At 42.9% G+C, this 25,349-nt stretch overlaps 1 protein-coding gene across 2 annotated transcripts in view; it reads right to left on the reverse strand.

Annotated features, from left to right (window-relative positions):
- The window catches only part of GLRA1 (glycine receptor alpha 1), a 39,935-nt gene extending 23,420 nt beyond the window's left edge, over positions 1-16,515 (reverse strand). The window contains exons 1-2 of one of the 2 annotated variants that reach the window (XM_075509571.1): positions 16,460-16,515; positions 653-783 (exon numbers count right to left, since the gene is read on the reverse strand). In XM_075509571.1, the coding sequence (XP_075365686.1) occupies positions 653-783; positions 16,460-16,515 (187 nt within the window). Of the gene's footprint in view, positions 1-652; positions 784-16,459 lie in introns of those variants that run through there. The other variant, XM_075509572.1, reaches the window with a different exon arrangement.
- Positions 16,516-25,349: the final 8,834 nt, after the last annotated feature.

Genomic DNA, 25,349 nt, shown 5'->3' on the forward strand with positions numbered 1-25,349 from the left:
TCTTGTTAGAAGAGTTGTTTTGAGGAGTAAAGATGTTCTGTTGCCTCTTCCAAGGCCTGCTTCAATGCTGCTTGGCTGCTAGTGAGTACCGGGTGAACTGGGGAAATCAGGTGTGAAAAGTAGCTGCTGTGATGGGGCTGTATTGAGCACTAGCTTAAGAGCCCCTCTACTATGGGGGACAGTGATGGGTCAGAGCTGCCCCTGGCATCTTGCTGAATTCCTCTGGAGCTGATGGGAGAGACTTCTCTTGGCTTCAGTGGGTGTAAGGGGGGAGCGTTGCCCACTATTAGAAGGTGCTGTGGGCAGTGACTTAGGGGGAAAGGAAAGTTGAAGGTTTTTCTCTTAATCTGTAAGATGTTCTGCTCGCTGCCAGTCACTGCTTGGTTTGGCAGGATCCCCGATCCCTCAATGTGTTGATATTGAAGTGCTTCCTGCATGTAAAGGTACTACAAGGTTGTTTGCATTCGGAGTGGAAATCAGATGTCTTTCCAGACATCTACAAGGGATCCGTGTGCCTCATTATCATACATATTTCATGTGAACATAAAGATTGTTCATATTCCATATGCAGTTAGGGAGGCATTCATGAGGATTGCATGCAGTTTTCAGTCCCAAAATGAAACAAAGCCACAAAAGCAGGGTTTTTGCATACCTTTAAAATTTGGCCTGATCCTGGCATCGTATCCTGAAGTTCGCCCCATCAACTTATCCAAGAAGTCAGAAGGAGACATGGGTTTGGGGGCAGATCGTGCTGCTGCTTCAGCTTCTTTGGAGGCTGCCAGGCTGTGTAAATAGAAAGAAAGAGGAAGTTTTAGTGTACATCCCATACTGGGGAGTGTTTGGGGTCCAGAAACCAAGCAGTCAGCATCTCATTCCTGCTGTGAAGCAGGATGGGTACCCATGTGAATTCCTAATGAGGCTGGTCTCTGCTAATTTGTTTGCCCAGCCCAAACATCTCTGAATACAGAATACCAGCTGCCACCAAAGTAGAAGAGAGATGATGAGTGGGGAAAATCCTTTTGTGAGTTTAGGTATAGCTCCTTGGCATGCCACTAAATTACAAATGTGAACTCTGGCACTGAGCTCCACGGGAAAAATACACTCTGAGATTAGCCTTGGGCAGCAATTACTGCTTAATTACATAGCAAATAGCAAGGACCATATTTGGTATTCTGACAGTCCAATTTTCCAAAAGGCAGGTAGGATCAGAGCAATCTGGAATTTGAGGCTTAAATGAGTGTCATGTGATTGCATAGCTCCTGTAAAGCCTTTGGGACTGTAGGGGATAGTTGTATCTTTGCTTCCCGCTTGCTGGTCAGTCCAGCCTTTGCTATTGGTACCTGCAATGCAGGGGTCTGAGTTCAATACAGCAACATGGTGTCTGGACTGGGAGGTGTCTGGACTGGGAGGTGTCTGGACTGGGAGGTGTCTGGACTGGGAGGTGTCTGGAGTGTGATCCTGAAATGATACTCATGTTGGGTAGAGGATGAAAGGAAATGAAATCTTTTTGGGACCTGTATGGCCTTTGCGGCAGAAAGAGTGAAATTACCAATTTATCTGTAGAAGATGAAAATCTAAGGCTGGAAATGTGCCTTCTGACTCTATGGGAGTCTGCAAGATCTGCAGGGTGATGACTTGGCTTTAGGAAGTCTGTGTGGTTGCCATCTACACAGGAACAAGTGACCCCTGGTACTAGGTGCTCATTCTCAACTTCGCAGGGAGGTTTGATTTTCAAGACATGAATAGACACTATTCAGTTCCTTCCCTATGGTTATATGGCTTCTACTCCAACACAGATCTGTTCCTAGGCTGAAAGTGGTGTAAAATTGCTGAGATTAGCAAAAAAAAAAAAAAAACCAACAAAAACAAACCCCCCAAACCCCCAACAAAACAGAAAAAACCCCATAGGTCACATGCAACGTGCTTAGGGCAAGAGCTGTCAGCCTGATGCTGGTTGAAGCCTACAGGCAGTATTGCAATGCAAATGTATAATAAGCTAAAGCAAGCTGCTCAGGAGGAAGTCAGGTTCGGTGCTTCACCCTTTGCAAAACTCCTGAATTTTTTTAAAGTACAAGTGCTGTGGGGGAACTGAGAAGCCACTATGGCAGAGCAGCTGAGAAACCTAAGCATGTTTACAACAGGGACAAGTTATTTGGCTACGTATGTCCTCACAAATAACACCATGGAGTCCTCTTACAGCATGAGGACATCATCTTGGGAAGTTTTGCATTTCTTGTCTCAAGAGAGCCTGCAGTAGTCAAACCTGCTGTCTTTCAGAAGAGCAGTGCTAAGTACAAGATCTATCAGGAAGAATTTAGGGACAGTTACTATGCATAGCATTAATGTGACCCTGCCCACCAAAGACCTGTTCATGCAATGCAAGTTTGAGCTAAGACTCCAAAGACACAACTGTTGTCTAGGCAAGGCCGTGACAAGAGCATTTTGAACCACAGAGGTCCCCGGGGACCTTAAAAATAGATGGGATTCAAAAGGGCTTGGGTGGCATAATTTCCAAGTCAGGAGTCTGTAGTAACCTGTATGGCATTGACTCTCTTTTCTAGTGTTAGCAGGTGATGGCTTGCCAAGCCTTGGTTTTCAATCCTGCAAAATCACAGCTGCAGTCTGGCTTCTTCTGCAAGCTGCAACTGTATTAGGGTTCTCTGATTGCTAGATTTTTAACTGTTAAAAATTGTTTAATTTCTGCAATAAAGAGGGGAGATAAATTCCAGATGCTTTCCAGTGAGAATCTAAAACTAGGATTTAATTTACCCTTTATATCTTCACAATCCACTCCCAGACAGGATGTTATCTGAACTGGCTGATGCACATTCATGCTTGGAGATGATCTGACAAGGTGTGGATCTAGCTTTTACTATAGTTACCTGCCATTTCTTGTCTTGTCCCCATCTCTGCTCTAAGAAACTGCAAAGCCAAACCAGTGTGTTTCAGGGGTAAATAGGGTTGTGGAATGGGTGATGTCTTTTAAATTTTTTTTTTAGAAGGAAAACAACAGGGTGCAATTGATTTGCAAACTCGGAGGAAGAAAGCTGGGAGTGGGAGGACAATCAATACTGGGCTTGACTACTGCATTCCAATAGAGTGTCTGCATGGCAATGCGTCTGGAGAAAAGATTGCAATTAAGCAGCAAATGACTTGATAACCAAAGTCTTCTGCCATTTCAGCAGCAAGATGCCAGATAGTGCAATACACTGATTTCTTCTCATTAACTGTAAGCTGGAGGAAGTATATGGAAGTGGAAAAGGCGGGGGGGGAGGGAGAGGCAATACAAATCTAATAAGCTTTAAGTGCAAAAAGATAATTAAATACTGCAATTCCCCTGGCATTTATTTAAAAAAAAAAAAGAGGTCAAAAAGCACAGAAATCAGTGTTCAGCTTTTCTGTAAACTCAGTGTGAAAGCCCATGCTGAGTATGTTCACTCCACTTCCAATGAGTGAGTCTGCTGGTATTTCCTGGTTGCCATTTTCTGATTCTTTCTGCTTCAAAGTTGCAAGTAAATGAATTCCATGGGCTCACTTCCTACATGGAAGGATATATCTAAGACAAATGATTCCCACAAGCATCTGGGAGAGAGCCACCCTCTCACAGCCCCACTGCTTTTTGCAGCTTCATGCCCATCCCTATGAGCAGTTTCTGATGTGCTGAAACCATCAAACATGGGTTTGTGCCTCCTGATGCGTGTTTTAGAAGCTCTATTTGGCTGCTGTGTGATCCCAGGTGACCTAGGAATTATGAGTTCTGAGTTCCAGTTTCTGTTTGGTTACTAAATGTTTTCCTAAAACTAGCTGGTAACAACTTCCCCCCTAGATTTAACAAGAAAAGGCAAGAAAGCAGGGGATGAGGGAATAGCAAAGCCTTTCCAGTAGCAGAATCTATGTGCAGCAGGCAGATGTCTACTCTCCAGCTCAGAAGTAATAGTAGAAAACAGCACTGGGAGCTACAGAGAGGCTGGCCCACCCCACCATGCTTTGGAGGGATGGATTGCATCTAACACAACCCTGAAATGTTCACTCTGGTTGTGATGGTTGAGCTTTGCTATGGCAGTTTAGCTCAGACAGCACCCAAAAAAGCTATCAGTTTCTGCTCTTCCAGGTCTGTCTTGGCCAGTGCTGTGTGCTGCCTTGGGAGCTTTCTGGGATTTTCTCCATCCCTTAGTTCTTAGAGAAGCACCCTTGAAAGTCCCACAGGACTGTTCATCTCCTGGCCCAGCAGAGACAAGAAGAGGGAAATTGCCAAGTGATTTGAAAATTATTGATGATAGAAGAGAATTGGAAATTTAGGGTGGGTTTTTGTGTTGTTCAGAGAGAAAACTTATTCTCCAAATAAAAAAAGAGGCAAAACATGACAAAAACACTGAGGATGTAGTTTGCATTGGTGCAAGAGTGTTGTCTGAGCCGAGAGCGTCTTGGTGCATTTTAATAGCAGCCAGACAGTGGCTTATCTTATTTAGGCTGGTGTTATCCCTAGTGGATCTGGCTGAGAAAGTGCCATCAGGCGATCATCACAGCAACAACAATGGAAAGGATCTCTTCGAAGGGCTGATGAGCTAGCATAATCTTTTGTGATATTAACACTGGCATGTAAGCAGACACCACCAAGCCCCTAGGAGGTCCAGCCCACCAGCAAGCGCGTGAAGGTGAAGTCTGGTAGAGATGAACAGCCCAGCTGCTCAGGATACCCAAGAATTGCATTCCTTAAAATGGAGCAGTCAAGCTTTGCAGGACACTTATTACTGGTTTCTCCCAGCCTATACAGGCACTGTTTGCTCTGTCTGCATTATTTTGTTTCAGCTAAACACGTGATATATTCTTATAAAAAGCTATTTGGTTTAGAAAGTGGCTTTTCTGTTGTCAGGACATGTTAGTTACCTCAGTTCCCAGCACTCCAGTTGGCTTTTTCTTCCTTCTCCCCACCCCCCTCCGCCCCGAATTTGTATGGCCCTTGTGCAATATTTTCATGCTTTTTTTGGCTGTGCCCATGGTTGTCCATCTAATTAAGTCCAACATCACAAACTGCCCTGTTCCAGTTGAATGCTGATACTGAGAAATATCAATTTTTTTTCTTTGCGAAGAGGAGAGAAGAAGGAATTTAATTAGCACTGGGCCTCTGTTCCCTTGTCAAATAATTTAATTGTTAATCATTAATTCTGAGGGTAAAAATAATAATGTCTGGCAGCAGAAACACAAACTGTTGCAAAACAAGTGTTTGCAGAGGAAATATATCTCTGCAGAAGGCTCAGGTCCCTGTGAAGGTAAACTGGTGCAACACCAGTGGCTCAAGAGAACAGCACTGGGTTTATTCCTCTGGTTGGGCTCTCTGCAGCTTGGGGAAATAGAAGATGCTTGATCACTTACCCCAGTTCAGTGGTGCTTGGCAAAGGCTTCTGAAGTGGTTTGTTTATTTTTGAGACACAACACAAGCCAGAAAGCTTGGCAGGGATGTGTTGGGAGTAGTGTTCAGGTGGGCTGGTTCACATATTTGTCCTTCAAATTTGATGTTTTCTGTAAGTAGGTATCCCATGGAGAGGAATAGCCGTCAGGTCTTTGAGGTAGGCTGAGGTGACCAGTATAACCGTTTCCCCCATTACCTTCAAAGCCAGGTCTTTCTAGAGCAGCTTGGGGTTTTGAGCACACAGGAGAATTCATCAGCTTAGTTTTATTGACCCCAGCAGGCTCCGAGAGGCGTAGTCACAAAGAGAACATCAGACAGTTGGGTGCAGAAACGCATCATGTTCCTGATTAACTAGCGTTACCTATGCTAACTCTCCCCCTGCTCTGCTCGCCTGGCTTTCCTGAACCATCTCCCTGGTCCCTGAAACTGTGCTTCTTGGGCACAGACGCCCGTGAGCAGAGCCTAGAGCTCAGCAGAGCCCAGCTGGTACTCAGCCTCTGCTGATGCTGGGGCTACCTGTCTCCATCTTGTACTCAACAGCCCGAGGGAGGAAGAACAGAAGAGAGATTTTCCTGGTGAAAGGGAAAAGGGGCAGCCCTAAACTCTGTACCCAGACTGTTATTTCTGACTGCACATCAACATGTTATCTTGAGGGAAATGCTGCCAGATGCTGGCCTGGAAAGGCTTGGCAGAGACTGCAAGCAGACTTTTTTTTAATGATTAGATTTACTATCAAAATGAATAGCACAATCAATATTGATATGCAATTCAATTAAAAAGGATGAAACCTCATTGTCTGCATGTTTTTGTCTGTCACGTTGTCTGAATTCCTAGCCTACAACAGTGGAGGTGAACAGGATAAAAGAAGAGTGGAGGTGTGTGGGGAGAAGAGAGCCCTGATGCTATATTTTTGGCCCGGCATAGTGCAGACTAGAAGGAGCTCTGAGTGTTACAGATGTGCTGGTTGCACAGTACCGGTTGCAATCCATGTGGTCATGCTCAACTGCTGGTGATTACAGTCCATGCAGCATGGACGTGGGGTGTGCTACAGGGTGAATTTGCAAAGCCAGTTCTTGGAGGTGCAGGAGGAAGTTTGGATTTGGTTGTTTTCTTAATTCAGCTGAGAGCTTATGCAACAGAAGCATGGAGCAGACCTGGATGTTGGGGTAGGATAGGAAAATAATCGTGTACAGCAAGACTGGTGAAATATGGAATTTGAGAACCTGTGAGAAGGAGATTTCACTCTGAGAAAAAATAAATGGGCAATAAGCTATTATTTATCCCTATTTATGGTGGGAGGAGGGGCCGGAAGAGAAAAAATGGGCTTGTAGAATGTTGCTGTCTCTGTCCTGGATGGTTGTGCTCTGTTGCTGTGAGCTGTTTAAACCAATTCTAGCTTTTGCACCAGAAGTAACTGCATTGCAGTAGTCGCAGGATGTAATCAGTTAAAGTTTTAACCCAAAGGATCCCAAAACACTCTCAAAGGTCCTGCACAACACGTTACCACTGTTCCCTGTGGCTGTACAGGAGGAGAGGAGCTGGGAGGTGTTTTTCCATGGGCGTCAGGGAATTAACCCTCTGTGACCATTCCCATCCAGGGAAAGCAACTTTACTGGAGTGAGAAAAATTTCTTCTTCAGACTGCAGCATTCCAATATCTCTGTGTTCCACTGCCACGTACCTGCAGCCTGTGGCTCCTACCCCATATGGCAAAACACCCCGTCTAGAACTATAAAACATCCCAATTACACTGATTAACTCTATGGAAAGACACCAGCACTTGGAACAATTGCTGACGTTGCCTGGACAGGGCAATAAGAAAATAATAAATGACTGGACAATCAGCTGGGGGCAGGGGTGGGGAGAAATCTGCACATTGTGTATAGTTGAGATGGGAAGAGCACAACAAATTGCATGGGAATAGTGCTCAGCTGCGTGCAAGATCCCTACTCTTACAAAGACTTTCAAACTCTCATATGTTGCGTGGTCACTCTTGGTTATCACATGTTATAAAAATGTGCGTGTTAAACTCAGTTCTGAAGCCACAGATATTCCCTCTAGTGACATTCTCAACTAATCTCTCTTCCAGAAGGGTCTACAGCTCTTGGAGCACAAGTAGCAACTTTCTGGAGACGTATGATCTTAAGCCACTGCGACAGGTTTGAAAGCATAACACAAACAATGGAGAAGTACAAGTCAGTGCTCAGGTTTTAATAACTTGTGGAATAAATGCAGCAAACGCCAGCATTGACTCTTACATGTGCATATACTGAAGGGTTTTTTTAAAAAAAGTTGCATTTTTCATGGAAAAAAAACAAAGGAAAAAAAAAGTCCCTACAAAGACAAAAGCATGTGTCTAGCTTCACGTACACTGAATATTCCCTTTAAAGTCAGGGGGGTTAGTCAGATATTTAAAGTTATGCATAAACAGCCTTCCTGAATGCAGTAAATAAAGGGGGGAAATGTCTTTACAAGACAAGGCTCCATATTCTAGGTAACAATATTCTCTTCACTGATGTGCTCTTGATTTAGTGTTTGGATGGAGAGCTGCAGTGGGAACCTCAATTGACGTCAGAAGGTTTTAGATCACAGACCAGACAAGTGTCAGAGAATTACGAGAAATCGTGGATGCTCTTCTATCTATAGCTCTGCAGTTGCACTATCAGTCGTGTTTTCATCAGTTCAAATAGCTTGCTACAGCAGCTTTTTAAAAATTAGTTTTAGTTTAAGGATTTATGCTGCTTGTTAAGATTGGGTAAGAGTATTGTAACTGCTTTTTTCTTTTTTGATAAATCAGAGGTGGTATGAATAGAATTCTTTTAAAAGAGATATAACATGCAATGCAGAGTGGTGGTGGGTTTTATCTTCTGAAACTTTTTGCTACAGATCCTTTGGAAAGGCCTCCTGAGCTAACACACATAACCTGTCTAGAAAATTGTGGGTCCCAGAGTAAAACTGGGGCGCTCTGATGTGTGTATTTTGTACTGTGTAAAATGAGTTGCATGGTAAGAGAGCTCATTTTGATATTTTCTGATAGAATTAGTTGTTGTCATTGCAATGCAAATACTCTGCTGGAGATGAATGTTCCCTCTGCGCTGTCTGTGATTCCTGGTGTAATTTATCAGTTTATTCATGAACTATAATGAAATGTAACTTCTGGAATGAATGGCTAAGCTCTGGGTCCCCTACCCAGGAGGGCTCTTCTCCTCCACACCCTGGCAGCCCTCTGACTTTGGTCTCTTCAGCTCTCTGACAAAAAAACCCCCATCTTTTCAACCCTGGCAGTGCTGCAGGGTCTACATTGGTGCAGGAGAGCAGGTTGTGTTTGATGAGGCTTGTACTTTGTCAGCCACACTGCTGGGAGATGATTTCTAAGCCCATAGCTCTGTGTCCGGGTGTGTGATGGATGGGGCTGGAAGCCGGAGGATGCTTGTGATCCTCATGCATGTCGGGTGGCAGGAGAGGTGGGGCGCACACATTTTGGTTTGTAAATCAGATCTTTGGAGCTGTGGTGCAGGAAAAAGATCTGTGTGTGCGTGGATATGTCAGGAGCTACTGCCCTGCTCAGCAGTGCTTCCAGAGGGTAAAAGCACTGGGAGTGAAAAAAGAGACAGGTTGTAAAGGTACCCCACAAAAAAATCACTCTTTTGTCCACAGCCTGTCTTTGCAGTTCTCAAAAGACAAGAAAAGGCTGCCTCACCCAGGAATTCAGAGCATCTCGCTTCCCTACTCCCAACTGCAGTAATACATGTGGTGCACAGATCCTGCTGTAATGGGGGACTTGACCTGTCTTGCACAGGGCTCTTGGCACCAGCAAGGACATTTGGAGCTAAGGATTTTTCAAAGGGTGCTGATAACAGCTGACCCTCGTGCTTTCAGGTTTTATACCTCCTCCATAAGAGGGGGGAGGAGGGACCTGTGCTTGGGGCTTTGTACAAAGCATCTTTTTACTTGCATCATCTGAAATAAAAGAAGGAAAAAAAAATTCAAAGGAAATCGGGTAAAGGTGAGAAGTGATGAATTTTGTTGGGTTTTCTGCATGATTCCTGGCTCAGCTGTGTTTTGCTGCTGACCCAGACGCATGAGATAGTGGTCCGATCCACCATTGATCCCAGTTCTGTTGCTATTTATTGATTTGTGTGTTTGCTCCAGCCCTGCTGGGGCTGGGGGACAGGATCCGCATTCTGGGCGAGTGGTCGTAGGGGCAGGCGTCACTCGCAGGGCAGGCGCGTGGGGGGAGCCGCTGTCGGCAGCTTTCGTCTGAAGGCAGTGTGTGCGATGATTGATTGCACTGCAAGCCCTGCTGTTCCATGCATGCGACACTCCTTGTCTTGGCAACCTCTTGGTAGTTTTTTCCCTCTTCACCCACCCCGCAATGAGACACTGATAAAAACAAGAGTTCACTGGCTGTCTGCTAAGGCATTTGGGTTTTTTGTCTTTTTTGTCTTTTTTTTTCCTAGTGGGCTGTGAGCCACAGTGGAAGGATGAAGAGGGAGAAATCAAAAGGAAAGCAGGTGCAAAAGTGTGTTCTTTTGTTTCCCCCTCCCTCTTAAAATCCAAATTTCGTGGGGTTTGGTAAATTAAGATTTCTCCTGCTTTTCTCAGCTGGCACTTAGATCCAGCAGAGATGTATTTACAGGATGCCAACTGTGTCTATGTACCAGCCAGATGTGGTGCAGTCCCCAAATCAGCAGCTTACCATAGTGCATTATATGGATGAAATAATTGTCTGCATAATGGGGAGTGCTCAGCGTGTATAAATTATGGCTGCATCTGTCTCTATCTATTTCTGTTCTCTGCAGGCCCTCTCTGTGCTTTGGCCTTACCGAGGGGACAAAAGCTATATTTCTGTTTTTTTCAGTTGTGCATCAGTATCTTGAAGTATCAGGAGAGATTTAGGAACAGCTTGGAGGTGTGTATCTGATCTATAGCATCAGTGTGATCAAAGCGTGCAGACCCCCAGGACCAGATGAGCGGAGCATATCAGCGGTTTCCCAAGAGGTTAAGGGCACTACATCATTTTGCACCAACCAATCATCTTGGCTAAAATACCAATGCAAACCACCTCCCCTAGGGGAAATGGTTTCTGTTGTCTGGCTTTGTAAACACAAATGTAAATTGTTTGGGTACTTTGGGGGAAGGGTGAGAGAAACAAAGAGGAGGTGAATTCTATTTTTTTTTTTTTTTTCCCTCTTTAAGGGGCGCTGACCTGCTGAATTAGCAATATTTTATTATGCTGAGTGCAATGCAAAAGTTGCTCTTTTCCGGGCTCTGCAAGTAGGTCTAGAAGTCAGCAGCCAGACAGCCTGGTGTTGAGTTGTGTGGTTATGGCTGCTAATGATCCTTCCAGTGCCTTGCACTGGAGCAGCGGGAGGAATTCCTGCTTCTCTTGCTCCTTCTTTTTTGCTTCATTTATCCCAAGTTTGTTTGTGTTTTGGTGTTTCATTTGGTTTTTTTTTTTCCCCCAAACTGAAATTATCAAAAGCATTTGGAATTACTTTTTTTGTCAATCAAAAAATTGAATCAAACCATGGTGGGGAGCGTATGCTGGAATGACATTTTTAGCGTGTGAAAGAATATGGTGAGCCATTTTTCTTGAAAGCTATGAAGTGCACAAGTGTAACAATACTTCATAAGAATAGAAATCATTGTGCTTTTGCTGATAGATAAAGGTCACTAGAAAATATGCAAGGTAATGATAGCAAAAGGGTAATTTACTGGAAATGGTGAAACTCTGATTTAATGTGCCACAACAATGAGAGCTGATACAGACAAATAAAACAGAAGTCAAAATGCATTATCAGCCTATCTGTTGTCTTAATACTAGTCACTTTGGGATTCTCAGGAAAGCTCCAGGTTATAGAAAATGAGCAAGTGACAGTGAATAGATCTAGATGATTTGACACACTTAAATGTTGTGGGTTTGATTTGGATGTTCTGATTTTAAAGCATGATTTATTTTTTAAACCTCTTGTCTTTCATCAGTACCTAAATAGCAATTATATTCATGAGGTGGTCTGACATCTTGTTCTCAATACTGAAATTTGGAGAGCCCTTTTAACCTGCATGCTAGGATGAAATGAGAACAGACTTCTCTGCTGGTTTTCTATCACAGATGAATGATCACTGGTCAGTGCTGGGATAATAAAGTAATTTAATTGTGGACATTAACATCTTAATTCAGATGTTGGGATCCTCTTCTATCCAGGTCAGCTCATGAGGATTTGGTTAGATGAATTCCATAAGAAAGTGTTTGCCCAAGACCAGGGGAACTGCAGTGTGCTGTTGCTTACAAGTGCTTTCCTTTTTGACTTGAATCACTTGGTCAGTAGCAGAATTAACTTAGCCTTGAGCCTGTGCTATTAAATCTGAGACACTTAAAACAGTCAGAGGACCCTTTGCTGATGACTTGCTTCATACATAAGGGTCTCCAAGACCTCTTTCATGGAAGAAGAGGAATAAGGGGGACCAAATTCCCATGCCTAAATTCTTGTTCTTGAAGGAGGTCTCTGTAGACAATTCATATAATGTAATGCTCCTACATGTAAGGCCAGGATCCTACCATTCCCACCACATATTGATCACTTTCCAGAAGCAGCTCCCTTCAGGTATTTGAACAGTAAATACGTGTTCTGCCAGTAGGACTTGCTGCAGTATAGGGTAATGTTCAGTGGGAGTCAAGGTGGACAGCCAGTCTATACTACCTAAAATCTTCACAGCACCAGTGCCTCAGAGATGAAGAGGGTATTTTATTAGTGCATGTGAGAAACAGCAACATTTTTTGTAATGTTTTTGTTAAGCAATGTGATTATCTATGGTTTTCCTGCTCCCTGCACCCAATATAAGGAGAGGGGAAAATGGTTTTTGCCCAGACATTTGTTGATCCTTTCTTTTGTTCTGATCTATCCAAAGAGCAGGTCTGGAGTCATTTAAGGCAGCTGTTTAGAGAGGAATGTTAAGATTAAACTGCATTAGAAAATGTTTTGTGTACTTTATGTTGATTTGTCTTAATTGCCTAAAATGCAAGTGAGATGTTTTGGATGGATGGAAGTGTGTATCAAAGTCCCTGCAAAAGGCAGGGTCCCAAACATTTTGGTGTCATCCCAGCAGAAGCACAAATTAGTTTCTGTGGAATGATTTATAAGTGTTTCTAGGTAGAATTGTCTACTTGTCATATCTTCAAACCTTGAACACATAACCCTTTTAACAGCATCTCTAATGGGACTATTACAGGTTGCAGACCAAAGAAGCAAAAGGGTGTCCTTAGAGCAACTAGTCCAAGCATTTTTATTTCGTGGAGGAGCTGACAGACTCAGCAGAGGCACAACAGGTCATAAGGCACAACTTCTAGTAGATTTTAGTTAGTGTGAAGAAAATACTCTTTGAGAATATCAGCTACGCTGCTTAGCTTGTGGCTCTGGAAGTCTCTGGTTAGCGCTTCATTCACAGGTACCTCTGTTATGCTATCTAGCACTGCAGAGCTATAGCAGAAGGTTTGGAGATAACATGCACATTACTCTCCTTTTCTTTCCCCTGCCTCTTCTTTTGTTGTATTTTCAAGGGGCTGAAATCAGCAGCTCTCCAATCACCTACTTCACTTGTCAAGTCTGTTTTGGGAAAAAGTGTCTGTCTTTCCACAAAGTTAAGAGGCATCATATTCACAATGGCATCTTCTTATTGTTTTAAAAACTGGAATTGAAGAGCTCTGTTACTGACAGGAGGGAATACAAAAATGCCAGTTAGAGAAGTCCAGTCGGATCTGAGGCTGGCAGCAACTTTTAACCTGTGAATCACTTGGAGCAGTAACCTTGACTCACTCCTGCTAGCTGACAGATTGCTGTTCAGAAGGGGCCAACTCTGATCTTGATTCAGTGAAGGTTATGCTGCTGATTCCTGATATGCAGAAGTGCAATTAGGACAAGAATCAGGCCCAAACAATTTCAGAGCCTCACAGGACAGTGTTCAGTTGTGTAAGGTGCCAGTTCTAGGCTGTCTTTTATCTCCTGACACGTACAAGGTGCATTCCTATCCCCAGGCTTATGCAGTGGTGTTTCTGGACCACTACAGCTATTAAAATGCAATGGTACAACAGAAAGTCCAGGCAAGGTCATCACAGGGTAAGGGTAACTTCTTTGTTCTGCATGAAGGAATTCACAACTGAACCAGGGTATGAACATGCAGTGTATGTAGTGAGACTTTGGGAGAATGTTTGCATATGTCTCCACAGATACAAGCAGGACATCTGGAAGTTCCTGTGTAAATATTGTCCAATTTATTTTTATTTTCAAGAAATAGCATTTTGCCTTAGAGATACGTGTAAGAAAAGGCTGGTTGAGCAGCCTGTCTGACAGAAGACTCTCTTCATCTCACACCCCAAACGAGTTTCCATCCCTGCCTCTACCCAGGATCTCAGTAAATGTCTTAGTCACAGCTAAGTGACTGCAGTCTGGGAAGGCAGGTAGCAAAATGGGAAATGCTCTTCCATAAAGAAAGGCATGTCAGAATAAGCTGCTTATTTCAAATTCCTTCTAAAGCACCACAACTGTAACAGAAACAAATATCATATTGGCAATACCATAATGTTTGCATTCACGTACCAGCTGTTACTCTTTCCCACAGGGTCTTGTTTTTTAAAAGGCTGACGAAGGACATTTTTGTTAAGCAACAGATCTAGTCTTATTTCCTATATTGGCTGTATCTAATTTTCCTTTGGGACTTCAGATTTTTCTTTATTTTTGTGGTATATGTGCTAACATACAATGGATTCTCTTTCCAGAATATTTTTGACATGCGTGACAATAAAATGTGGTACACCCTGTAATTTAAAGCAATGCATACTTCTATTATGGATTATTGGATTAGCAGCTTGTGCGTTTTTTAAACATTATGTATAACTGAGTGCTGGAGTAATTGGCACACTAAATTTATGAATGATTGTTAATGAATAAAATTCTCTTACTGAAACTGAAATAGCAAAGCTATTCCTGGACCAGAAAGGCTGGTAGACTTTTGGCCTGTAATAAATTGAACACATAACACAAAGCAGGAGAAAAAAGAAAACCATTGCTTAGAGTCAGTTCTGAGCAGGAATTACTGATTTTTTTTTTTTTCTTGTTTGGAAAAATGAGTGCAGTATGTAAACCAATTTGGTTTCAACATCTCCCTGTAATTGAATTAAAGCATTTTCAAATTTTCTTAAATGTTGATTTCAGGAAAACTAGACTTCCAGAAATACTTTTTGTATGCAATATGACATAATCCTATATAGCACACATGTATATGCATATGTATATAATTTATAACAGTATAATTGTTTACATTAGAACCTGAAGGGACTGGTTTACCAAGGTTTTGAATGCCCAGGACTTTTACTGATGTGCTGAGAATCTGTAAGTGCTTACATATGTTGTGTGATGCATAAGTGTGCATCACAGAACAGGATCAGCAAGACAAGTATGTATCAATTTCACTCGTTCAGGCAGTTCAGAGGAGAGCCAGACAGATACTTTAATGCCAGGGCCATAGGAAACTCAAGCCTGGAAATTCTCTCTTTTTTTTTTATTTATTTATTTTGCCTTCTAGCTTATTTATGGACAGCATTCCGGAGCGTTTATGTGTTGTTTAATCTTGTGTTTTATCTCTCTGCTTCAACATTCTTTAACTAAAGAGTTTGTTGCACATATATAGGCTTCTTTTTAGTCCACCTCACTATGTTGTGCAGTGCTGCTTTACACTTGTGACTAAATATAATGAGAAAGGATGGTTCTGAAGTATTGGGTGTTGTGCATTGCTTTTCAGATATTGGTGATTTTAGTTATTTCTAGAACTTCTTTCTTGGTTTACCTAACATAAATATTAGGTGCTTTGAGTTCATGTTACAGTCTTGCTGTCTTTGATTTTCTGTGGAATTACAGGAAAAAGTGGGGATATCCCAATTTTTATGCCTGGAAAGACTTTAGTGTCAAAAGGAAAGAGTCTGCTAGCTAGAAAAGTCTGGCCGATATCAGCAGGTCTGCTACTGTGACTCATAAAATAATAAGTATTACACCAGTGACATGTATGTAAATAATACCTGTTCTTTCACGTTAAACTATAAGATGAGACTTTTTTAAAATTCAGAAATGCAGAAGTAAGAGACATGCAACTGAAATGGAGTCTAAGACTGATCAGCAAGTTCAGCTCATGAAAGAAGGTTTTTTTCAATTGCATGTATCCGGCATCTATCACTTGCTACAGCAGGTTGCATTATTCATGCAAATACAGAAGAGCTTCTACCTTCCAACTTTTTTTTTGTCCATTTAATAAAAACACTGCAAGGAGAGATGGACGAGAAACACTTCTTTAAGACTAAAACTGTTCCTTTTCCTACCTTAGCCTTAATGAGAAACTGAACAGATCTGAAACAGTCAAAATACAGCTAGTCGACAATGGATATAACAGTAAAAAGCTCCCCCCATCCCCTTTAGCTTTCATTTAGATTCTGCAAGGGAAGAATGTTGAAAACAACATGAAAGAAAAAAGTTGGGAATGAAGGTGATTATTTCTTTGCTTTCAGTGACTTTAAGCATAGCAAGCTGAGGCGATAGGGTGAGTCCTCCTTGGGAAGGAGTCCCACGGTTTCTCAAGATAACATAGCTAAGTAGTGAAAGCATCCCACGGAACTCACCTTAACCTGCAATCTGAGGATGGGGAGGGGGCGAGGTGGGAATATTTACCCGGGCAAATTCAAGTGCAGCATTCCCAGCCGCCACTAGTTGTCACTTTGCAACCAGCCGGGGTCGGTGTTTTCAGCACTGCGGTTAGCGAGATTGCGGTGCTAATTAAACGGAGTAACTCCCAAAGCCGCGGAAAGTCCCGAGCCCGGGGCTGTGCGATAGCCAGTCTCGGGGAACAGAAAGGAGGCGAAAAGGCAGCTTGAGAAAGGCGGAACGCCGCTGTCCTAAGGCTGAGGCTGTGCCTAGGGGCTGTGCCCCGAGCTTGGGGCCGGCGCGGCAGTACAGCCCGGCAGCGCCAGGTGCGCACACACTCCTCCCGTAAAGCCGAGCCTTACCTGAAGAAAACGATCGTCTCCCACACGTAGACTCCGAGCGCGTTGACGTTGCACATTTTTCCACCTCTCGCTGGTTTTTTTTCTTTTTTTTTTTTTTGTACTCCGTGAGGGGTGGGCCGGTGGGGTTGGCCAATAAAGTAACCCGGCACTTGGGGAGAATTGGTAGGGGAAGCGAGCCACCCCTCCCGAGGCAGGCTGGGCAGGGGGAGGCCGGGCGGGCTCCGGTCAGCACCCTGGACAGTAGCAGGAGGGGTGGCTCCGGTCAGCACCCTGGACAGTAGCAGGAGAGGGTGGCCGCGGTCAGCACCCTGGACAGCGTCTGGCGGGCGCCCCGATCAGCACCCTGGACAGCGGCGGTGCGCGGCGCTCCGCGGGCGCCTGCCGAGCGGCCGGCGGCTCCGCTCCGGCGCTGCCTTGGCTCGTCCCTCCTCTCCGCCTGTGCCCCCGCCACCGCCACTGCAGTGGTGCTCGGGGCCGGAGGAGCAGGCTTCCCGCACCGAAATCTCCCTTCAGCGGGATCTCGCTCCGGACATCAGGCTGGCGAGAGGGGGAGACGCAGGGGGTGTAGGTTTGCCATCAGGGCGGTGGGGGTAGGATGGGAGGGGGGAACACCTTCAACAACCCAGGGCTTTAATTTCCGCTGCTAGCCGGGTTGTCTTCCTAATTACATCCACAGGAATTTGTCAGTGTGGAGCCGTGCTGCAGTCCTGGTTGTGTCGCTTTCCTGCCCGCCGTTTGGTTGCTGTTGATTCCTGCTTCCTGGGCTATTTTCCTCCCGAATAAGTTATTGGTGCTGTAGGGAAGGTGTCCCATTGCTCAGGGCTAGAGCGGAGGGGAGCGAAGGGGAAGTTTCTTGGGAAGCACTCCCATTGTGCTCAGAAAGAAAGTGGCTCAGTGTCGTCCTAATGCATCTCATTTCCCCTCTGCCCTCTCTCCCCTGCTAGGACTCGCCAGATCTTGGGAGTTTCTTGCTGCATTAATTTACTAAACTAAAAAAAAAAAAAAAAAAAAAGAAAAAAAAAAAGAGGGGGAGGTGGAGAAGAGAGAAGGCAGAGGGGAGGGGGTAACTCAGCCTCTCCACCATCCCAAGGCCCTCCTCTTAGCTGTGCTCATTGGTCTTGGGGCTGAAAAAACTGCTTTAGGATGTGGTTGGATAAACGCATGTTGTTCAGCAGAAGCTGTTAACCTCTAAAGCGCTGATACATTTTGGGTTATTTCATTTTTTTTAACCCGAATCCCTGTCTTTTTAAGAAGTCTCTGAAATCGCCTCCCTTGACAGGGCAAGCGTAACGTGCCTTAAGTCTTCATCTCGTGGAAGATCTGCTTGGCTAGCAGTTGCTATGTGTTGCTGTTGGTTTTTAAGGAACATCTCTGTGTTGGTTTTTGGTTTTTTTTTTTTTTTTCCTTTACTCTTTGTTTTATTTGATTATTTTTTTCCCTTTTGCATTTGGTTTTGCAAAGAGGTTTGGCAAACACCAGAGCCATCAAGGCCAGGGCAGGTAAGGAGCATTTAGCAGTTTCTTATCGCAGCTCCAGCACCCTGGGCTCCGGCTGTGCTCGCAGGGTGCTGAGTGTGGTGGTCGGGGTGGGGAGGAATGGGGTCCTTAGTCACTTTGTTAGCATGTCACTCTGCTTGGCTTCTCATCAACTTCTGAGAATTGAAATTAAAAGGTAGCTCTCCTAAATAACCTAGGATTTCTTTCTTCTCTCTTGTCCCGGTGTAATGGAATTTTTCTTCTTTAAGTTTCATTTTGTTTACTTGTCCTGCGCTTTGCAAAACTCCCTAGGGCAAAGAAAGAGTCACTTTTAACCCCTTTTTAGCTGTTTTTAATCTATTCAAAGACTCATCCCATCCCACATTGGGAGGGTGGAGGTGAAATGGACTGCTTGCTCCACCACTGCTGTAGCCCCCCAGGCTAGGAAATAACCAAGTTTTTCTTCTCACTTTGGGTTGTATCTCAAAGGACCTTACTGCCATACTAAAATTTACCTGATGCTTTTGATCTCCTGTTTTTATTTGTTTTAAAGCAGTATGTTTACTTAGCTAAGCAGACAGAAATATCTTTTGGGTTGTCATTTAAAAGAAAAGGGAGGAAAGACCTGCTTGGCTTCTAGCCATTGATACAGAAGGAGTTTAATCTGATTTATTCCAGCTACTGGGTCTCAATGTCTAGCTAGATTAATAACAGGCTCTGATTTCAACTCATGGAGATTCCTGGGGACATGATTCCATGCAGCGTTTCCTGCCTGCTGCTTGCTGGATCCTCGCTGTACTTTCTCTCCTGATATTTATCCCCACATGGATGAGCCTCTGTCACTGTGCTTTTCCAGCCCCCAGTGTGCTGACAGACCAGAGGAGGAGCTCCAAAGTGGGAATGTTAACAGGACCCACACAGCAGGAGAGAAATGGTGTTTCCCTGCATTTTTACTGGGAAACAGGACAAAGAGCAGGAGGCAGAATCATCACTTGGCATCTGTGGGTTAAATCTAGAGGCTAGTCAGCCTTCTGGTTCCCTTAGAAATGGGCTCTGTAAGAGATATGACTGTCTTATGTGATTTCTCCATTGGTTGTAAGTTTGATCTTCTTTATACCAAGGGAATCTAGACATGCCTCCTCTTGTCCCCACTTGCTCTCCTTGCACTACCTTGGGTTGGGGAAGGCAGGTGGCTGTGCATAAGATCAAGAAAGCAGATAAATCTCTGTATGTATCTAACACAAAGAAACTTCACAGTTATTCCTGTCAAAGGGTCTCAAAACTACTTTTCCCAGTGAAAGTACTTATCTGCTTTGCTGTCATCTATCCTGGTGATGATGGTGACTGAGTGATTTTTGTGGGTCTGGGGACTCTTCTGCTGGTATTTGAACATTTCTTCTTACTGGGGAGAAATAGGAGTATCATTTGCTTTGGTATTTGGGAAACAGAGGCAAAACCAGGTTGCAATAGATGTTTGGAGCAGGTCTAGGTGTCAAGATGATATAGATCAGGGAATAAAATCAAAAGAAATGTAAATTTAAGCGATGTGAGTTTTGCATGTCTTATCAGGAGGACCCTGAAAGTACCTGCACCTTCTGCATTATATGTTTTGCTGTGATTGGAAAAGGAATGTATTCTGGATAAAACTTTCCTTGTTTATTCATTCTCCCCCCGCCCCCGGTTAGGGATAACTGCCTCTAGACCTTATACTCTTGTATCTCCTCCTGGTGCCAAGACAGTTATTGCTTGCCTTGGTACAGTGCATGCTGTTTGTATGTGTCAGACCTTGTTCAGGGTGGGTCCACATCCTTGAAGTTCCCATCCTCTGACTTAACCCAGATGTTTCAAGAAACAGCCAACCAACCCCCACTGAAACCCATCTACAGGGATATCCATGGTGATGTTACCCATATTGGTTCTGTACAGTGCTTGATTTTTAGTTTCCTTTTGCTCTCCAAGAAGCTACGGGCAGATAAACTGGAAATCAGGTCTGGAGATCTAATAAGGGCTGGAAGTCAATTTTATCACCGTTACTGTAAGTAACCCTTGTCATCAGGTACTGCTTGGCAGGACTTCTCTCCCTGGATCTGTCCTGTCTTGCTCTTAGATTGGGTTTTAGCTCTCTGCTTGGTTTTGCGGCAGAGTTTTGTGATTTTTGGGAGGGTTTACTTGCCAGGTCTCTTATTTTTCAAGTAGAATCCAAATGGTTTTGAAAGACATTTGTCTTTCTCTGGTGGCACTTGTATAAATGACAGACTTGAAGATAACTTATCATGATGTCAAATGAGGCTCTTAAAGTTAGAATTACCTGCTGTGTGTTCGCATTGTTGTTGTTTTTATTAGTTTGTTTTAAAGTGGATGAGTCTTGTAAGACTCACTGTAGGTGAAGTTGTCTGGGAAGCTTCTGTGTCATCTTCTTTCTGGGCTGTGAGTGATCGATTCTGTTCAACATAAGACACCGCAAAGATGGTTATTGCAGAGTGACTGCTGGAGTACGATAAAAATGTCTTCTCATTTAAGAGGTCAGTATTTGCATCTAAACTTGCAGGAGCAGGTCAATACTTTAAAAGTTGTAGCAGACAGTGAAATGTCACTGGCACAATCACCAACAGATGGGACTGAATTCTGTGCAGTTCTAGGCTTACCTCAGTGGAAAGAAATTTGCTGGGGTTGAAGAATTTGGGCTGAGGACGCTTATTCTATGACAGAGGGCTAGATCTTGACTCTGTCTTATCATAATAATCTCAATACTGTCTTCACTGCAGGTGAATTTGATGTTTATCCTTCCTTATGGTGATTCAAACCTTTCAGTTAGTACTGATGGCTGAGGACTCTGTAATGACTCAGTCCAGCTAGTGCAGCTGGTGGTTTTTCTGTTTCTCTCCACTTGTTCTTTAGTGCTTTAGATAGGTGGACAACTGGTTTTCATTTTTTTCAGGCATCGCTGGCTTCTGATATTTTCTACACGAAATCTTAATCTTCAGTGATACCATGGTTGGCTATTCTACAGATGCTGATTACCAGAAACAGGATATGACTGTAATCAAGAATGGGCCGTTAGGTGGCTGGTGGGATGAGACGAAGACATGGATACGACAAAGAATTTGAGAAATAACAATTTTGCCTTGGGCTGTCTGGGCATGAGGGCTAACAAAGTTAGAAGTGAGTCTTGCCAAGACAGTGAGGATTATGACCTTGAAGGGTACCTGCAAGCTATGACTGTTCAAGAAGAAGGAGCTGCTGTTATATGTTGCTGGGTGGACATTGTACCCCCAGTGCTGAAACGTGGAACTGCCACAAGATCCCCTGAAAGCCAAAGGCATGTAGACTGAACAACGGGATGAATTGAAGTCATGGTTAATTGTATAAGCCCATTGTACAAGATATCATCTCCTGGCCTATATCCTCTCCCAAATGCTCAGTCACCATGTCTGAGGCTTTCCAAATTTTATTCTTCATAGAGTGGCAGGTAATAAATAGCAAATAATAATTTAGTGATGTTTGTTTATTAATTATGAGTCAAAGGCTGGGTCTGATCTGGAACAGAGTTACTGAAATGCACCTATAACCATAAGTGTCTGTTTCAATGTGTCTTCTCTTGATTTCTTGTACAGTAGGAGTAGATCAGTCCTTTTGGTAGGAAGGATCAAATTGGACTTCTCAGGGAATGCAACAGGTGCCATGGGAAACATAATGGTTAAAAAAAAGCACGATGCTTTTAATTTCTCTTCAGCACTTAACTAAAATTTGGGGACACCTGCAGAAACGGGTGTGCATGGGGAGTAATATGTACTCTGATGATATGTCTGTCAGTAGGTACAAGTCCTTTGTGGCTGAAAAAAATCTACTTTCTAATTATACCCTTTTCTTTCTTCATTCTTTGTCTAGGTACAAGAGTCAGGGAATATCTGTTCCCTCAGTTTCCTTCATGTGGTTCCTCCCTGATGCTTTCCCTTTGAAGAATGCAAGTGAATTTCTTCTCTTCTCTGTGAAGAAAATGAATCTTTCAGTGTTCCTGGTAGTCTGTGAGTTCATTTTCTTTTTGATAGTTGATAGTATTGCTTAAAGACAAGGGGAACCCAGAAGGCCTTGGAAATCGCTCTGTGACTAGATGAATATGCACCCTTTGCTGAGAATTAACCTAAAACCACATTCACAACCGCAAGTTGATTTCATTCCTGATCTGTTTTTCATCTCTGGATTTTATAGCAGGTAGAGCTGTTTTTAGTTTCTTTTGCTTGCCTGTTTAAAATTAAAATTCTGATAATTAATTCATATATGGGGGTAAACTCCTTCAAGCTGAACATGCACACACACTGCCTTCCTTCCCCAAATAAATTACAGGATTTTCAGTGAAGAAGTGGCTAGCGTAGCAGTAGAGTACAGTCAGTGTATCTTGGGAATACTAAATCCATTATTGTCAGTTTGCTCTTTGGAGAATGGCTGATGGGGAAACAGTGCCCCAAGAACTTGATTGTGCTTCGCAAGACAGAGATTCAAATTGCTACAGCAGCACTACTTGCCTTTTGACACTGAAAAAATGAAAAATAACTTTTAAATTAAAATTAAGTTCAGGGGATTTTACAAAGGATTCTATGAAGTAAATTCCTATTCAGTTAATTTCCACATGTAGTAAGCTATTTCTGTGCAAGGTGGTTCAACTAAATACAATTTTCTTAGAAACTTAAGAACCTGGGACACTTTCTTTTTTTTTTTTTTTTTAATACTTGCTGGTAAAATAACACCATGAAATGTTCCTGAAATGTTTTGCAAAATTAAGTTTTTAGTCAAGATTTTTTTACTGAAAAATATACAGATGAAAGAGAATTCACTAGAACTAATGTAAGGGTTCATCTTATCCATATTTCAAAAATTATGTTTAAAATTGAACTCTGGTGAAAAGTTTGATAAATTCTGTTTTGCTATGCAGTGGGTCTGTGGAAAACAACCACTGGAGAGTTTTGCATAGCAAATTCAGCAGAACTTGCAGACTAAGGTTAGAAGGCCACTAGGGATGGAGCTGAGGGATTTGTGGTGTAGGTGATTGATATTTTTGGTTGAAATTCAGACCAAATATCACTGTTGACAGTCCTTTGCCCTATTTGTTTAACAAATGGTAGGTCTAACCATAGAAATAGAGCTTGTCTTAGAAAAAGTAACAAAGCTGAATTCGGTCAATACACTGGAGCTTATTGGTTATGAAGTACTCCATCATGCATGGTGTATCCTTATAAAATTATCTCCTGGTTTCATAAGGACCCTTTCTCAGGAGCTGCACTCAGGATGGGAAATGCTGAGAGGCACAAAGCTCCAAGGTACATTACTGGCAGTCTGAGCTCTTGATGGCATGACCGAAAGCTGAACATACAGAGCAGATGAAAAACAGTTTGCAGGAACCAGGGGCCAGACAACTATCTATCAACTACTTTTTTTTTTTTTTTTTTTTTTTTAAAGCTGGAGGAAAACTTACTTTGATAGTTTGAGCCAGGGAAGGCTTTTACAGCCACGCACACCCACATCTACCCACTCACACAAGGTGTGTTGTTGCTATATATGATATTTGTGTTCTCATAAATGTCTGTAATAGTCAAGTAGAAGTGTCCTGTACAGAATTGCTGAGGTCTCCTTATCCTCCTTCTTCCCTACAGGCTGTACAGGTACTCATTCAAAGTGCCCACATGGTGCATCTACATTTACTGTCCTGTTTTTACCAGTGCACATAAGCTTTCCCTTCATGTAAAGGCATATATACACTGTACGCTGGATGTCTTAAATATGAAGATTCCTGCTTTACATCGTTCTCTGCAAAAAGAGCAGTTATATAGATTGTCCTTGACCTTTGCACTCCTGGGCAATATATTTCTTGACAAGTAGATTAGGGGCTGTTTTGATTTCTCATTGCTGGAAACACAGCCCCTATGAGTCTACTGATATCCAGTCTGTGATCGTAGACTCTTTGGAAGTGGTGTGAAGCCCTGTGCTGGGATGACTTCACAACAGACTATATGTTTGCAGAAGACCAAGTGAAGTGCTTGCTGAGTGCAGCATTCAGGTCTTCCTGACCTGAATGTGGCTGTTTGCCTCCTGTGTCAGGTGTGTGAATCAGGTTAAGGCAGTAATCCCTGAAGAAGATGAAATAAAGAAGAACGGATGGTCGTTTTTTCCCAGCGGTGCTGATTTATTAATAAATTTCCATGTCTCATATGTCATATAATGACACTTGACTTAAGCTGTGAGTAGTCTTGCTGCATATCATAGGCTTGTCACCGTTATAATTCATGTAGTGTTATGTAGTAAGAAAGCAGCATGGACCTTGTAGCCCTAAAGAAAATACACTGGTACTTCCATTAGATGCTTGATTTGCAGGTCATAAGTTAATTATTTTCTAATTTGTACAGAATAATTACCAGGCAATCCCAGAGAACCCAGAACTACTATTTCTTTCAAAGATCTTGGCCAATAAAACTTTTTTGGCTACGCTACCATGTGAATGAGAATACAAGTCAAAGTTTATTTTATAGCTGGTCTTACGAGAAATTTTGAGGTGCTGAACATCATGCATTTGTTGGAAATATTATCTTAGCTTTTGGTTTTGTGAAGCCCATTGCTCCTGCCTTAGCAGCCCTCAAGTGCTGCAGGAAATGGAACTTTTCTACCCTGTGCCTTGCTTGTAAAAGAAAGAAACCATCTACTTACTTTGAAACCAGGTTTTGAGATGCTTATACAGAGGTAGAAGCATACAGGGCAGACCTAGAGCTATTCGCATCACCTTCTTCATTCCTGTTGTTGTGGATTAAAAAACAAACAAACAAACAAAACTATAAGAAAAGAAAGAGGGGGGAAAAAAATATGTTGCATACTTTCAATGCTTCATTTGTCTTGTGAATTCAATAGAGTGTGTGTGGGAGACACCAAGAAGTGGTCTCTTTAGAAGAACATTTTGACTGCAAGCAGCAGACTTGGAAAGCAGATCAGGAGACAACAGCCAGTGATGCTGAAGTTGCCCCTCAGTGTCCATGTGTTTAGACATCCTCTTACATGCCCCAATTCACTCATAGGACCAAGTAGCGTAATTTATCTTCTGGAGTGAAAGAAACAGGTTGCATCTTTTTTTTTTTTTTTTTTTTTTTTAAGGCTTTTGGCAAGGGAAATATTTGCATGTCAGACATCTAAAGGATAAAAAGAAGCCCTATAGGATCTCTCTTCTTTTAATGAATAAAAAAAGGTCTGATCCTCCATACACTTTAATGAAGCTTTTTGACTCTGAAGGGAGGTATGGAACTGCTCTTGCTAATGATCTTATTTTCCAATGCACCAGAAAATGCTGATAATAAGGTAAGTTTTTACATTGTATTAGCAGAAGAAAGGGCTTTTCACCCATCTAAGATGCCTTCAGGTTTGATAGCACTGCTGAG

The sequence above is a fragment of the Mycteria americana genome, chromosome 8 (genome assembly GCF_035582795.1).
Source record: "Mycteria americana isolate JAX WOST 10 ecotype Jacksonville Zoo and Gardens chromosome 8, USCA_MyAme_1.0, whole genome shotgun sequence".
Classification (NCBI taxonomy): domain Eukaryota; kingdom Metazoa; phylum Chordata; class Aves; order Ciconiiformes; family Ciconiidae; genus Mycteria; species Mycteria americana.